The sequence below is a fragment of the Eleginops maclovinus genome, chromosome 16 (assembly GCF_036324505.1).
Source record: "Eleginops maclovinus isolate JMC-PN-2008 ecotype Puerto Natales chromosome 16, JC_Emac_rtc_rv5, whole genome shotgun sequence".
Taxonomy (NCBI): Eukaryota; Metazoa; Chordata; class Actinopteri; order Perciformes; family Eleginopidae; genus Eleginops; species Eleginops maclovinus.
In genome coordinates this window covers 13,341,905-13,358,972 of record NC_086364.1, presented here as the reverse complement: position 1 = coordinate 13,358,972, position 17,068 = coordinate 13,341,905, and the positions used below count along the sequence as shown (strand labels likewise).

Sequence of the window (17,068 nt, the reverse complement as noted above, 5' to 3'; positions counted from 1 at the left end):
AAACACAAACACCAAGAGCAACAGAGGGGGACGGTTCAGCCCTGAGGAATAGGCACAAGGAAAAAGACCAACACATCCTGGAGAGTCAAATGCAGAATAAAGAGGAAAGTCCTTGCCTGTGGTTGCAAAGTGAACTTAGTGATGTATTTGATACTGTATTTTGATTTTGGCCAGTTGTAAGCTGCTACAAATACATGATGTTCTGTAAACAGCTGTAAATTCCAACGTGTCCATCTGTGATAATTCAGAGACTTCCAGTGAGATATTCCGAGGATTTATTTTAATTGTATGTTACGGACAGGCGTTGTCAGCTATTTCTGACGATATTTGACCAGACTGACCTCAGAGCTTTAGTATTTCCTCGTGTTTTGGCAGCGGCTTCCATAGGTGAAGGAGCACTGAGGCGTTTCACCATTCCTTCATATTCCCACACGTAAAATTGACTGTCCAGCTGACCTACTAAGACGTCCTCCAAGCAGCCAAGACAGGGTTGTGGCCAAAAATCCAATACCTAATCCCTAATTGTCTCACCCTTCCCCCAGTCCTGTGTTTGCTATTGGAGATGGCAAAGTCTAAAAGAGTCATTTGGCCCCTCCTGCAGCCCGGCACTATATACCAGGGCTGGGCTAAAACTGAGGCTGACTCAGTTTCTCATAAAACAGTGGATGATTCCAGTAATACACCTCGACTGTGATACCAGTCTTGACTTGACTTTTGATAGGGCACTAGAGGGGCGGGGCTGCTGTTGTTTTGAATAAGCAAATATGCACCTGAGATTATTTCCACTGATAACAAAGAGATACCGAAAGTAAATGCTCACCTTTTAAGCCATATCAAGCCACCAACAAAGTAACATTCATCGATGTAAGAATAGAGGATTTATGTCCAAACTAGAATCAACAACCTTGCTGATTTCTTCTCTCCTTGGCGTAAGTAAAAACTGATGTTCTTCTAATAAAGTCTGAACCAAGTGTTTCATAGCATTTCAATTTGTATTTTCCTTCAACAACAGTTAAATCCCTGTGACGCCTTTGTGGTTTGTTTTGGAGTAGCTGTTTTGCTTGAGGTTCTGCTTAAAAGTGGTGCAGCTCTATTGCACAAACCTGTGAGGCCTTTTAGGGAAATCGTAAATAGTCAAGTTTAAAACTACAAACGTTTTACTTTCTAAATAATCACCTTTCAAATATAGCTCACACGGTGAATCCCTGAATGAAACAGGTTGTGTTGGTTTTAAGTTTCAACTGCAGCTTCGCCACAATGGCCGTAACTATAGTAACTGGTGGTGAGCTGCTTCTGCCTGTTTGCTTTGTAATCCCACACTTTCAAAAGAAGAACAGAAGAGGAGCTGAGTCTTTTCTCAGGATGTGTTAGGGGGTCAATGGTTTTGGATAGCGTCCAGTGCTTTCAGTCAGAAAGATCATAACTCCTCAGGGTTATGGTTGATCCAACACTAGAGCACCAAGTGATCAGTCAACGGGATTGGCACATGCAGAGTAAAGTGAGAAACATATTTTAATATTCTGACAAAAACAGGCAAAGGGTTTCATGGTGAAATAATTAAGACAACACTTCAAACAATAGCTGTATGGAGGATTCGTTAAAATGGGAATGTGTGCATGTCTTTAATAAAAAAATATTCAACTGCATAATGATTTGACTGAGCAATCTCACAGCTTGTTGAATGAAATAGCTCCAGCAGAGCAAGGGTGGGCCATGTTGTTGCTCACTACAGTGAAACTTCATTAACAGCAGAATGTATCACAGATGCTGTATTATGAGAATTCATATCAAAAACAAAAGACTAGCTTTAAAATTGTAATGCCTGCTCTGTGTGTAACAGGGCAGAAAACAGTGCAAGAAAAGTGTGTGAATCTTTCTCTGAATAAAGAGGAGTGATGGACCACTGGGGTATTTGAAGTCTTTGCTCACACCTGCTCCTGCTGAGCAGCCAGGTTTGACTCCTCACACTGCTGCTGGTGCTGGAGCTGCCTTCCACCTGACCACTGCACCAATTACATCTTCATAAACAGCATCCCTTCCAGCTGAGTGGTCGGCAGATAGTCAAAGAGCTCTCTCTCTCTCTCTCACCCAGCATCCCACAGAGAGATTGGGCAGCGGCATACAGTTCCTCCCCTTGAGTGTTTACTAACACAAACCACAGGAATCCACCTGGTGAGCCAAAAAAAAGGGAGAAGGGAGAGAGCGGCACAGGGTGTGTTCTCTGATTGCAGCAGCTGATCACAATCACATTTGGATTGGGGTGATTTCAAAACAGAAATGTGTGTGATTGTCATTCCTGTCATTCGGCTTACATCTTTGTCACTTTATCAAGGAAATGGCCTGAGACCACAGTGTAATGAGGGATGTTGAACCACGTCGGGCTGTGGCGAGCAATCTCTGTCACTCATCTTTGAATCATGTGTGTGTGGAAATCCAAGCAGTTCCATCAATTTAGCATGACCGAAACATTGAACCGTCTTAACTCTCCTTGGCACTGGACAGACTCTCCCTTCTCTCTGCAAGCGCAGGAGTAAACAGGAGGCCTGCTTCACACACAGAGGCATTCTGGGCATACCGCAGGGCCTCCAGAGAGCTGGTCTGTTCACATGCACACGCACACACACACACGCACACACACACACACACACACACACCATCTGGACAGTACACTGTTGGGTATTTGTGGTTTACGAAGCTCTGTGTGCACTGTTGGAGTTCGGCCAGTCTTTGGGGGTCAGAGGGCTGTCCAGCCACCTCCAACCATCTGGAACAAGGTCATCAGGAGTCATCTTAACTGTGCTGGTAATTATTTAGGGTGGCAAGATTGTGTGTCCTGTAAAGAAAAAAAACATTAATAGAGATGTATGGAGGATAAGGCCTTACATAAAGAACCATTACAGCTATAATGAAAATAATACTAATATAATTAACACATGAATCCTAAAACATAACATGCCATCATTGTGTTTGACTTATTATGTCATAATGATGTTTTATTACTAGGAGTGAAATAATGTATGCTTTAAGGCTTACATGCAGAGGGAGTCTTACTTACATTTTTCAGGGCTTTGCACCATAATAGCATAGGATTCTACACACAACCCTGTGGATTAAAGGGCAATCCAAGGGATAGGCTACTACGGAAAGAAAAAAAGAAAAAAAGGTTTTAGGACGGGCCTCTGTGACGTTCAGGGCCTGCAGGGCGGTGTTTCTCAGGCGGGGAAAGAGTCTGACTGGGGTGTGTGAGCCACATCTGGAATAGTAGCTACAGAGAAAGAAGTCGAGAGACGCAGAACCTCGCTGATACTTTCCCCAACTCTTCACTTCAGCACTCCCTTTTCCACGGAAAACAACTTCTTGCTTTGCCTAGCCATTTGTAAGTTATACAAGTTGGAGTAATGTGCTTTTGTTTTAATCAGTGAGCCGAACTTTTTTCATTTCTTTTTTTGTTGTTGTACCATTTAACAAGACGTCACTCCTGGACTTTAAATGGACTTTGGATTTATTTACACGGCGCGGAAATGCAATATTTGTTTCATATGTTGCGGCTTTACCAGACTAACCCTCTTGTCTTTCAGCCTTTTACAGATAGATACTAACACTAAACTTTGGAGCGCACGCATGGCGCCACTACGCTGGAATGTTTATCCTGCAGATGGGTTGTGTTTGTTTTCCAGCAGCATGCATTGATTAGTCGTGAATCAACCCTTTCTCACTCATATCGACGTTTTTTCACACAGCTTCAAAGTTGAGGTCTAAGTTATTTAGCAAACGCGCCTTCCTTAAAAGAATGACTTTTAATTAAACCATTTGGACTTCTGAAATGGATAAAAAGTTCCACATTGTGTTATCAACTTGAGAATCGATTTAGTTGCATTACTTCAGACTGAAACTTAAACTAAGCATTGAACATTGTATTGCCATCAGGAAGAAATTAAGGTTCTTGCCTTCTGTTCTTTCTACGTTAGCGTGTAAGGGGATACTTTCACATTGAGGTAAACATTGCGGTTAGGTCAGAAGTGAGGGAACAGCGCCACCTAACGTCGAGATGAGTTTGACCTGCACGCCTTTTTCTTGGAGGGATTGTAAACCATGTGGATTGACTTCTTTTTCTGTTCTGTACCCCTCTAGATCTACTTGAATCATGCTGCTCATCCTGCTCGGAGTGCTTATTATGCACCTTGTCATTCTCATTCTTCTCATCGTGTCGACAGCAGCAAGTGTAAGTATTCCTTTTTTCAATTAGTTTTAAATTGTAAAAAAAAAAGCAGCAGGGAACAGGGAAATGATGTGAGTAAGCTAGACACTAACCACTCCAATTTAATGGTCATTTTTGGTACATTTTGTTATAGTTCTAAGCTGTGTTGTGGATGCTGTAGTGTCTTTAAATGTCTCTGTGTTGTTGTGTTTACCAGGCCTGGTCTGTAGGTGGGGATATGAGCACAGATCTGTGGTACAATTGCATGACATCTAATGGAGGCTACCACTGCAAGCCAGCCAGCAGTGAAGGTTTGTCAGCATTTGGAAAAACAAACTACATTTTGTATTGTGCCCTCATTGCACAAGTTCTGAATGTGTTTCTAAATTCATGCTCTTCATCTGTTATCCAGACTGGATCCAGGCAGTGCAAGCCCTCATGATCCTGTCCCTGCTATTCTGCTTCTTCTCCCTCATTGTGTTCGTGTTTCAGCTGTTCAAATTGGTCAAGGGCGGACGCTTCTTCTTCACCGCCATCTTCCAGATCTTGGCAAGTGAGTATGACTTCATCACTGATGGGTCACACCCTGAGCAGATGCTGGTGGAGCCATGAGATCATCAGCATTCACTTTCAGATCCTCCTCACCTCTTTCCTCATTTGTCCTAGGTGTGTTTGTGATGTGTGCGGCGATCATATACACCGTGATGAGCCCAGATGATGGATCCGTAAAATTTGGCTACGCCTATGTGCTGGCCTGGGTGGCTTTCCCTCTCAGTCTCATAAGCGGTTTCATTTATATCGTCCTGAGGAAGAAAGAATGAGAGGAGCAGAGGAGAAAAGAGGAGGGGTGGTTAGGATACCCCTTACAAGAAACATCGCACTGTGCCTACTTCCCACAGACCATAGACTGACATCCCACCAAAACAACAAAAGTGGATGTGTCACTAATAATTTCAAACAAAAAATCTAGAAATTTATCAGCGCTGGGGATCTATTTTTGCTATTTTTGTCTTTCAGTGTCCACTACATTCCCTTCACATGTTGAAAAGTATCACATCAGTTTTCATTCTGAATTTGAACACAAGCTGAGTGTCACTACACGTGTTTCCTGCGGTCACAGATTCTCTTTAAAACGTGTTTGTAAATGTGTTGGAGACATATTGACTTTTGTTGCATCCTGGCACCTGACTTCAACAAATCCATCATGTGTGATAACAAAGATGAGTAATCCTGCCTTCAGTACAAATATGTACATAGTGTCTGTGGTTTTTAGACATATTTATAACATTTTTACATACATTTTGTACATAGTGTTGTCAAGTTAACATTGTCATGCTCATTGTTGTGATAGAGTGTTTTTGTCTCTCACAAATCATGCAGCTGTGCCAAAGAGATGTCGCTTAAACTGCCAGTGCCAAGCTTTTAAAAAATGTCTTTGAGTGTCATATGCTTTGAACCACGTGCCTTACTTAGAATATCTGTTCTTGAAGGAAATGAGTAACTCCTCATAAATAAATAAAAATAACTCTAAGACATAAACTTATGAAGTTTTTCTGAATTATCATTTTACTTGATATACCAAATATAATTTTTGGGGGGATTTGTTATGTAGTTTTGAAAAATGGTGCTTTTTTATCTACTATTCTTGAAATGTATAGCCTACCTTGTGTTGCAAGTTTGTCCTGTGCTGTGATTAATTTGCTTTGTACAAACGAACCGTTTGCATTTTTGTCAGTATTCTTCTTAATAAACCCTTTGAAATGAATGATGGTACTTGAATATATATGGAGTATGCAAACATAATGAATACTTTTGGTGCTCATAAAACACAATTGCATTTTAGCCTTTTTGTGCAGGTAATAGAAGCAAATGACAAATGTGTTTAAGACTGACCTTCATTCACACAGCTCCTTGTAGTAGCTTAATTCTAACACTTGGTGAAGCTTTGAAACACAAAACATTCCCAGGACATTCACCCCAGGGGAACTCTGACGCTGGTGAAAGATGTGTACACGCCATAGTGCATTTATATATTATAAATAAATAGAGTTGAAATAGAGAATCAATTCTTAGTGAGGGACATTGATGCTTTTGCAAAGTAAAAAGCGTGCTTTTTGAATACAGTTGCTTGTAATAAAAATGATAGCTCAGTAAAACTGCTGATCAAATTGCTTTTTTATGTTCAGACTATAAACAGACAAACTTTGAAAACACAAATAGCACCATCTGGCTGCAGTTTGAGGAGATGTAACACTTTCTGGAAACTTGGCACATCATTTCAGCAAAACAACATAAATCAAAGAACAGAGTTAAATGTTACTCAAGAAAAATGCCAGAACAGCATCTCTGTGAGGAAAAGTTGTTAAACATCAGACTTAATTTAGATCATTGGAGGCTACCTTGTAAGGCTGCTCATAAAAAAAACACAGATGTTTTTTCATGCCTGACAAGTTTCCCTGACACATTATCCCCTCTCTTTCCCATTTATCAAATGTTTAACTACCAATACAATATCTATTACTCAGGTTATACCTACACTGCAGACACCATGCAGGGTTTTTATTTTCTCTATCTCCAACACAATGATTCGATATAAGCAAAACTATCTGTTTGATATATCGCTGTAAAATAATTGGAGACATATTCAGAGATCACCATTAAATGTCACAAGAGGATAAATTCATGTGTGCAAGTAAAGTATTATATATTTTACTTAAGTAAATGTAATGGCAGATTGTAACTGCATTGCAGAGGAGCATCAAAGTGTAGGCAACATTACTAATGCTGCAGCTGGTAAAGGTGAACACAATTTGAGCTTCTTTATAAGCTATTAGTTTATACTATGGGTTGCTAGTTAAAGTGTATGTATCATCTGAATCAAGGCAAAGGAAATAACTATTAAATAAAGCTGTCAAATTAATGCAGTAAATATTTCTTTATGTTGCTGTGGAGTAGAAGAATAAAGAGGGATTCAAAATTGAATAGTCCACTACTTGAGTAAATATATTTAGTTACATTTTGATATGTGATTTTTTTTAAGGTTAAGGTTGATGCTCGCGGCATACTTATGTGTATATTTTTTTAGTTTTTAGAATTTTAGAATATTTTATTTTGTATTTCAAATTTGTGTTTCATATCCCTGTGTGAACCTGTACTGTTTTTACTCTTTGTTGCTGCTTAAACACTCAAAATTCCCCACAGGGATTAATAAAGGTATATCTTATCTTATGTTATCTTAAATGTTTTGAGGAGCACTTTGCTTCTAATTCCACTAGGTGGAGACTGCAGCACACTTTCCATCTAATTCATTTCCTCCAAAGATGTTTTTCGAAAGTCTTTTGTAATTTCGAAAACAATAATAAACCTCTTTTGGTCAAGTCATATAGTATGAAAGGAAGATATTTTTCTCACATACTAAAGAAGATACATCTACTGCTCTGTTTGTGGGGAAATCCTGAGTAACATGACACTAATCTCCTCTCATGCTCCCTCTCAGAAGTTGGCACCACGGTGGATTATTGAAATAGGATTCTGCTCTGATAAAAAAACAGTTTATATATGTCTTTTACTTAAAATCAGAAATAATGTTTATGGGTGCCAGCTCCCAAACTTATGATATCTGAATTTTCAGTTCTAACAACAAATCAAATAGTGTAATAGTTTGGATAAGTGGACACAACCATATATTTTCATTTGTATAGTGTTGAAAAACCGATGATAACATGTATCTAAATTAGATATCATGTACATCATACAAAATAAATTCCTTTTGTTACGTACGCACACGAAGATCAGATGGTAAACTTTAAAATGTGTAAATGTGTTGTACTGAAATGGAGAGGTTCCTAAACTTTCATGTCGTTTTCATGTTACTGCTATATGATAAGAATCCGAACATCTTCAGACTGCAGAGGATGTTCACAGATAAAAACAGCAGCGATGAAGGACAAACCCCATTCTTTTTTTTCAGACCCAAGGTGCAATTACCATTAGAGTGAATACCACCCAAAACCATCTGTGCACACACATATATGAACGCCTGCTGTGTGAAGTTCAGGCAAGCATATTTGCCGAGGAACACACACACACACACACACACACACACACACACACACACACACACACACACACACACACACACACACACACACACACACACACACACACACACACACACACACACCTACAAACATGTGTTAATCCTACTTTATAAATTGAATACCTTTATGATGACTGTTGAACATGCAGAAGGAGGATTAAATTCACATTCACAGGTTTGTTGTTCATCTGTTGTGACACAAAAGAGAGGCCAGTTAATGCTGCTCTGGTTAAAGTCCCTGGACATACTGATAACATATTGAAGATGTCAAGAAAACTCAGGAGGCCTATAATGGCCTCACAGCTCTTTTTCAAACGTGGTTAACCCCAAGGGTTATTTATCACTGGGAGGGTCACCGAGGTGCACTTAGTATTTACTGCAGGACATGCAGGATGGGGGATTGAGAGGAAGCCACCCTCATCACCACTGGGCCCTCACCTTCATAGCTGTTTAGATACATCAACAATGTTTAACTACCTGATAAAGACCAGGATATTTCAGTGACATGTCTGACTCTCTCAAGTGTTAAACTGTTGCAGAACAACAGCCGAGGACATTTACATGTTGGCAGCCAAGTGTTTTCTTGGTATCCCAGGAACGCATCAGCATCATTTCCATAAGTCCACGGTTGGAAATGTCTCTGGTTGAGCAGTAATGGTCGTGAAGCAGCACATACAATAGGGCTGCCGCCAGCTGATGGGTCCCTGAATGGGACATGTGAGAACTTCAGAGGAAGCTGTAGCCCTCCTCTCTTCTTTCTCTTTAGATTTGTTGCCTTTTTCTTCCAGAGTGTCTGTCTCCAAGAACAAACCCTGGAGCCTTCAGATGTAGCTAAATGATAGAGAAAATGGGAAAGCCCAGTTTATTCAAAGCTGATTTCATCACGCCCATAAATCTCTGAGAAATCAAAGCCCATCTCATTCCCGCCCTTCTCCTCTCCCATTGTCTTGCTAATACACATTAGAGTGCGGCTGGCTGCCCACTTTGACGGCGGCCCGGACAGGATCTGGGTAAAGTTGCACATTTGGAACCTGGAGGCACCTTTGACCCATGACCCCTTGCCGTTAAATCTTGCCACTAGCATCCGCTTAAGACCCCCCCCCCCCCCCCATGTAGAGGAATCCCCTGCCCCATTTCCTGCATGAAACTGCCTAAAACTCACAGGGAGACATGAAGATATAGGAGGAAGATGACAAGGGCGTGAGAAACAAGAATTCTTGTTTTTCATCGTTTTACTTAAACACGTGCAAGGACTTCACAAATGCACACGCAAAGACAAGACAACATGTTCACTGCTATTATTTTGCACATTCAGGCTAGACCCATAAACATAGCATGGAGGGATTTGGGAAGCAGCACTAACTTTTTGTAAACCTCACACACATACTTAAGACACACTGAAAAGCTGTGTGGCCACTCACCAGCAACAAAGACCTTCTAATCTAACACTGGTGGCTAACAAGGGTTACTATACTGGTGTGATGAGGCTACTGAGGCAAACATTTCTCCTTTAATTATACAACAGTGAGTTGGAGAGTGTCTTGGCCCTCTCAGGTGTTTCAGGCCTGAGCAGAGCTCCCTCCAAATTAGAGAGCAGTGTGACAGTGCTGAGATTCATCACAGTGGGGAAACATGGAGCAGCGCGGTTGCGCGGCTGCTGATCCATTTATGTGCTTCAAATACGTTTCCCACATTTAAGCTGGAGATGAAAATATGCAGACAATTTGAGAGTGCTTGTGAGAGCTTGCAAATCCAGGCACGTGAGGATGATTACACACAAAGTGGCACAAAAATGGTTTTTGAAAACATGATACAGTTGAGAGCAAAAGAGATTATCTTCTCTTAACGCATAACTGAAAAGGCGATCACCCCAAAATGAAAATACTAAATTTATTTGATTGTTTTTTGTATGAAAGCGTTTATACGCTTAGACATAATTCTCTTATTTAGTGCCAGGAAAATGCTTTTGGAGTCAGAGGGCGATAGGGTTTCACCGTGTATTTGACTAAAACTTCTGCTCATGAATGATTCCTTGCTAATTCAGCCATCTTGTGAACATTTGTGTAAACTTTCTTGTAGTTCTTTTTATAATCTATTGTGTTTCTTTACAACGTTGTTGGACTTTAAGTAACAGAGCACCACTGAAAAATAGATACACATATACATGCATGCATATACAAAGGCATTCATCTGTCAGTGGGCTAAATAAGCCTGATGTGATATCTGCTGGCAGATCAAATGAAGGATGGCGGTCGTGGCCTAATTGAGGGGTCAAACTGAAGTAGCTGTGTTATTTCAACCTCACTGACCCTGGTCGGTGGCCCCAGTCTCCCTGGTGGATTTTAGAGTGGATGGGGAGACCAGCCTAGCAGTAGGTGCCTGTGGTGGGTGTCTTTGTTTGTCTTCCCAGCCTCAATACCCTTCGCTGGTGACTGATGATCAGAGTCCTTTTGGCTGCTGGAGTCTGGAAGAAGGGAAGCTAGAGTTACACCTTTAGCAAACACTGCGCTGCCGAAAGTTCAGAAAAAAAGGAGGATAAGATTGTTGCTTACACCAGCCAAAAAAGTTCAAATACACAGACCCACACACAAACAGACATACAGGTAGATCGAAAAGTTGCCAGTTCCCAGACTCTATCTGCTCAAACAGATTGCCAGACTCTTTGCCAGGATACTTTTCTTATCTTTCTGATTCGTCAGCAGCAAAACCCCATGGATCGCCTGCATCCTCTGATTGGATGTAATGGCCTATTTCCTCTCTTTTCCTCTCCAGCTCGAGATCACTAAAAGCCAGGTTAGGTTTATGGCATTTCATCATCATTCCTCAATTGAAAAATGGTTGTGCCAAATATATTTTTGCTGCGAGACCTTAAGTCTGTTTCTGTGCTGCAACTTTGAATGTGTTAATAGTCAGTCCATTTACCTCATTAGGACCACCACACAAGACATCATCTTAGTTACTGTCTGTTTAAATTGCTTCTGTTTATTCTATATAGTCTTAAAGTGAGTGACATAGATCTAGATGGCTGAATGAGCACAACTGCCAAAAAGCTAATCTTATGTAAATGGTACAACACTTATATTATTCTCAATACGCTCAAAATGTGCCTTTATTTTGTGGCGATTTAGAGTAGCAAAGAGATTACTTCCTATCGTCAAATAGAATGTTTGAGTAAGAATTCCCAATTAGAGCTCTGAAGAATGTTGATGTGATAGTGACTGGGTAATGTAAGCAGCAGGAAGGCCAGAAACCCTTTTTGAAGTTGCTGACATAAATCTGTAAACACTGAGGAACCCCAGCTGTAAGCAGCTAGTCTAAATCTTGTTATCACATAGTTAACCCTGTCAGGGAGAATGGTCAGTCACCCAAATATTAAGACAGAAGGAGAGCTAATAGAGGAAGATCTGCTACAGTACAGACTCCTAAGTTCAGATGGGGTTAACAGGTTCCCCTAAACTTTTGCGTTGTGCAAATATTGATAGTGACTCCAACGTCTCATCTAACGACCGGGTCCTTGTCTCCTCCGGTCATGTTGTCTGCCCAAACATCTGCTCTGCAAACACTCCTCTGCAGTAAGCCAGTCTGGCTGTACTAGCACCCACATCGCTAATGATTACCCAGACTGCCTGCAGCAAAGATGGGAGATTTCAGAGTTTGTACAATTGCAAGAATAAATTAAACGAAAGGATGGTTGCACACAATATTGGTTCATCATGAATCAGACAGTGTGCCTTTAATGAGAAGTGTGTAACAATATCTTCCCTTATCAGTTTTTTTCCAAAGATGATGATATTATTTTGTCTGAGAAGGAACATTATTTAATTAGCTGAATAATGTCATCTGAATGTAATCACTTTATTATTGGGTAGAAATTCTAATTTGAGCAAGTCAACATGAAATATGAGCAATACAATAACATGTGAGACTATTGTATAACCTAATCAGTTTCACATCCCATTTAGAACAATTGGAATCTGCTATTGAAGTTATTAAAAGTCATGAAAGTTTACGATCCACCATTTATTTGGAGATCTTTTGAGATATGAATTGTTGAAAACCACTCCTTTACCCTAGTGTCTTTCTGCAAAAACATTTTGTATTATGCTTGCCAATATAACAATTAACTGAGACAAGCCAGGTTAATTCAAATGTCTCTTAAGAGCCTCCTATGCAATTCCTCATTGATGGTGTCAGGCAGAGAAATTGCCCCAGGCACACACAAGGTTATGAACCCTATAAATGTGTTTTGGAAAAGTCTGAACTGGTGAGCGAATTGTTGTTAAGACAGAAAACACTTAAACCCAGGCACACTCTCCACACAGCAGGCATGTACCTTATTACTACCAAATATATCTCTATAGCTTGTGGAATATCACTTATGTTCTGTTTGTATATACCTAAAAACAGAAAAAGAAAAGTACAAAATCCATTCCTCAACAAAAGCAGACCAAGCTTGATTGCTCATTCATCAAAAAATGTGGAGCTTCAAAAGAAGTGTGCATTCTTTGGATATATTTGAAAGACATGTCAAGTGGCAAAGGCAAACAAAGGTGATCATTAGCCATATAAAAAAAGAGCAGCAACAAATGAGCCAGTTAACCTTTCAACCTGCAGACTCAGCGTTCCTTATTGGTCAGTGAAGTCAAGCATGAAGCATTGTGTCACCTCCATCGAACCAGGATATAGCAAAGCTTTTTGGACTGTCTCTAATGTGTCTTTATTTTTTTGATAACAAGCCTGGCATTTAGGATAATGCATACAAATGCTTAAACAGACTTGCATGACGCTTGCATATTTATTTCCAAATGAAAATATAAAAAGTATTAAGCCATATTCCTCCAATAATAAGGACTGTGTTCAAAAGAAAAGGCAGTTAAACCATGGACAGACACCCACATTTTACATTGTTCACGTGTTAATCTCTGCTCCTTGAACTCTCAACATGGTGTGAAGCATTTTTTTTTTCCAGAGGTCTTTAAACTTGGCTGCAGATAAACTTTGTAAATGCTTCTTCGTCAGCTAGTTGCAGAAATTGATGGCTGTCAGAGAAGAGCCTTGACCCTTTGCTAGCTGCATTTAAATGAAGTATAACCTGCAAACCTTCACATGATTCATCCAAGAAGTCTGTCAATGTGCAGTGCACGTACAGTATGTGACTCAGTGCCCACAATGTACTGTAACAATAATATCCTTCATTAACACTGTTACTTACAACCTTCCTGCATTCATTTATTTGCTGAAAAGAAATCATTTTTGACCAAAGTAATGAGTGCTGTTACAGCTTCATTGGCACTTTGGATGTGTAAATGCGCTTTAATAAGACTTTTATTCCCTCTGTGGTTGTCAGGAAACCTTTTGACAACTCCAAAGTTCACATCATGTTCCTTATAAACACCAAACTTCTGGATCATGAAAAGCAGGATTCATGGGAGGAAGCTCTAGGTTAGCAAAGGGTAAGATGAGGATTAGTTTGCTGTAAGCCCATGGCGTAGCACAGCGGTCAAATACTGACTTGCTATATTCTTAAAGCTGTACATCAGAGTCAACAGAAGACATCCTCATACAGGATATACACTTAAAAGTAACGTGACGTGTAAAAGGTATATGCAGGTACACTTAATAACACACACACACACACACACACACACACACACACACACACACACACACACACACACACACACACACACACACACACATACACACACACACACACACACACACACACACACACACACACACACACACACACACACACACACACACACACACACACACACACACACACACACACACACACACATAAAGAACACCAGTGCTGTAAAACAAATCGATGAGAGCAGTAATTTGTTTACTCAGTGCCATCTCAATTAAAAAGGTCCATTAATTCTGGATGAGTGATAGGACTATGCAAGGACAGGACTGTATGTCACACGTTCCTAAGTCTTCCCCATATCTCTAACAGAGCAAGCACCATAAATCTGATATGGCCATAAAACTCTGCCCTCCACTGAGATAAACACTCTAAGGTAAACACAGTCACTAGCAGATTCCTTTGCACACAGACTGTTTAAAACCTTACCCATGTTTTCTGCATGTGTTAGCTAACCTTATATGTGCACACAAATACACCAAGTCTTATGTGGCTACTGCACAGCCAGATGTGCGGAGCCTAGCGGCCTCATGCTAAGCCTGGGAGCGTTCAAATGTCCTCATAAACCACTGCTAAAGACAAGTGGTGAGTGTAGTTGACCAGCCCTGACGGCTGTGGCTCACCAAAGCCTGTTTGATCTTGGAGCAGCCGGCTCAAAACACTGTAAGCAGGATGTTGCAGGATGTCTGTTGTGGGCAACATGAAGATCATTTTTGAGTGATATGGTGACATAGTGCGGCAGAAATGTTCTCAACAAAATTGTTTACTCCGGGCACACCTGCAAAGTCAGTTGTTGCCACTCCTGCTGGGACTTCTCCCAACGTTTAAAACATGTGTTATCAAGCAAAGCAATTTTAGCAGCTTATTGTAACCTAACTTGGGTGCTTTATTTTTTTTCTTTTCGCCTAAATTTAATTGAGGCAAAAACGTTGGTCTGTAAATTCCTAAACCTGCCCTGTACAAATAAGCAGATTATATAACATTTAGTGTGGAAGGACTTCATTGTCTTAATTTGCACGGCTTTCACGAATATGATGTCATGTAACTGAGAATGGCTTTCATTGATTTAGACAATTTGTATCCAACTCACAATGGGATTGTGTTCCTTCCAAGAAGTGTATGTATATACTGTATATACGTTATACGTTAATGTATATGTTGGTTGTGATCTTAAACCAAACTCAGTTTATATCCTTTAGAAAAGAAAAAGAGGAAATCACAAATCAATGTATTGTTAAATGTAAAAGGCCATTCACTCTCATAGTACGAAGAAAGTTGTTTGTATGACAGAATTAGACAACTTTCTAGTTCACACCCCATAAATGATCTGACATGATGTTCTTGTCGAACCTGAGGCTGTTGCTGAACTTTGACAAGGATTTGTGTAAGACGCTGGAATGAGAGGCAAGGACAAGGACAAGAGCAGCAAAGTCATGTCAGCTATTAAACTGCCTTCAATATAAATTAAGAAATCGGTGGTGTGCACTTGCTTCCTGTCCTAAGAAGCTTTTCGAAAGATTAATTGCTTCAGACCATGTTCTTACAATGTAGGTCAGATATTGAGCTTTATTTTAGTCTGTTCATTATTTGCAGGAGGAAAGAGAGAGGAGGGAAAAGAAAAAGAGAGAGAGAGCCTTTTGAGCTCTGAGTCTTCTGAGTAGTACTCATGCTGTCTCTGGGTGGAAGTGGAGTTCTAGATGAGCTAAAAGCGATTTTTTTAAGTTTGAAGGGCAGAAAGCCATATTTAAAGCCGACAGGTCTTTTGATCCTCGGTTTGCAATGATTTGTTGCTGATTTATGTGGAATTTGGTCTTTTTCATTCTAAGGATGTGTCCCATTCACTCACACACACACACACACACACACACACACACACACACACACACACACACACACACACACACACACACACACACACACACACACACACACACACACACACAAACCACACACATATTTCTACTTATCCCTAACTCTGCTTTAATACAGTCACTCAGCGCCGACAGACCAAATGCAATGCAGCCAAGACACAGCTAACTCAAAAAACTGATTTTTTTCGTCTGGTTGGAAAACAAGGAAAGGAAACATGCCACAAGAGACTAAAGGGAAGGAATTTGTAAAATAAAACATTTCTAAGTTTTATACTGCTGGAAATTGGTTTCACTGAGAATGTAATGCACAGTGCACAACACATTGCAGTTAAAGTCACCCCAAAGTAAACAGAGGATGTTCCAGGTGAAACAAGAGAGCATAACCTTCATTTTACTTTTATTAAATATGTGCTTACAGGACCAAAACAAATAAATAAAACATAGCAATGCTTTTGTAAATTTCTCATGGCTCTTCGACCCCAGACTGTCTGAACTTCCTGTCTGACTCGATTATTCAGGATCCATCAGTGTTTCCAACTGCTCATTCTGGTCGAAGAGCAACAGCTTGTGTCGTACAGTATTTAATTATTTACTGTACTTCAATTATATCTCCCACAGCTACTTTGTACATTCTTTACAATATACAAATCTTACATTTAAACGTTATCTTTACATTATTCTGAGAAAAGTGAAAGTTAAAAATCACCTTTATGAATATAATGAGACTTTTTTTAGCTTAACTATCAAAATATTTTGTAGGAGATTACAGAATACATTTCCGAGTGTTTTTTGGTTATTATTATTATTTAAGTCACATCCCAAATCTGGCTGTACAGTATATCACTAATCCATAACCCCTAAAACTACTATACTTGCTCTACCTTCCAGACCACAAGACTTGGACCTGCTGCAATGCACATCTAAGGATGCCATCAAACCAAAATTACATTATAACCAAACAGAATGTTCCTCTGGTAAACTGTAGAAGCTTCATATGTGACGTGTGAAGGAAATCTTCTCTTACAAAACCGCATAATCATAAAAGACAACTATTATAATAACTGTGTCTAATGAGTCAAAATGGCCACATTCAGCCTATTCTTTGAAAATAAGAACGTCATTACAATGATAATAGTAGCTGTGTTAGATGAGAAATAATTGAATTAGTCCGCCTTGTCTCTCCGAATATAGAGCATTCCCAGTCCTCTGAGTAATGGGTCACTGGTTGGTAGAAATGCTTCAGTAAG

The 17,068-nt window shown here is 40.0% G+C and overlaps 1 protein-coding gene across 2 annotated transcripts; it reads left to right on the top strand.

Moving 5' to 3' along the window:
• Positions 1–682: 682 nt before the first annotated feature.
• On the top strand, positions 683–5,963 carry pmp22a (peripheral myelin protein 22a). Of its 2 annotated transcripts, none has more exons than XM_063904370.1 (5): positions 683–929; positions 4,132–4,222; positions 4,416–4,509; positions 4,611–4,751; positions 4,865–5,963. In XM_063904370.1, the coding sequence occupies exons 2-5, from the start codon at positions 4,145–4,147 to the stop codon at positions 5,017–5,019; spliced, it is 468 nt and encodes a 155-aa protein (XP_063760440.1). In that variant the 5' UTR covers positions 683–929; positions 4,132–4,144; the 3' UTR covers positions 5,020–5,963. The 2 variants fall into 2 exon arrangements, with proteins under 2 accessions (XP_063760440.1, XP_063760439.1); XM_063904369.1 differs by lacking the exon at positions 683–929 and adding an exon at positions 3,203–3,376.
• The last annotated feature ends 11,105 nt before the right edge of the window (positions 5,964–17,068 follow it).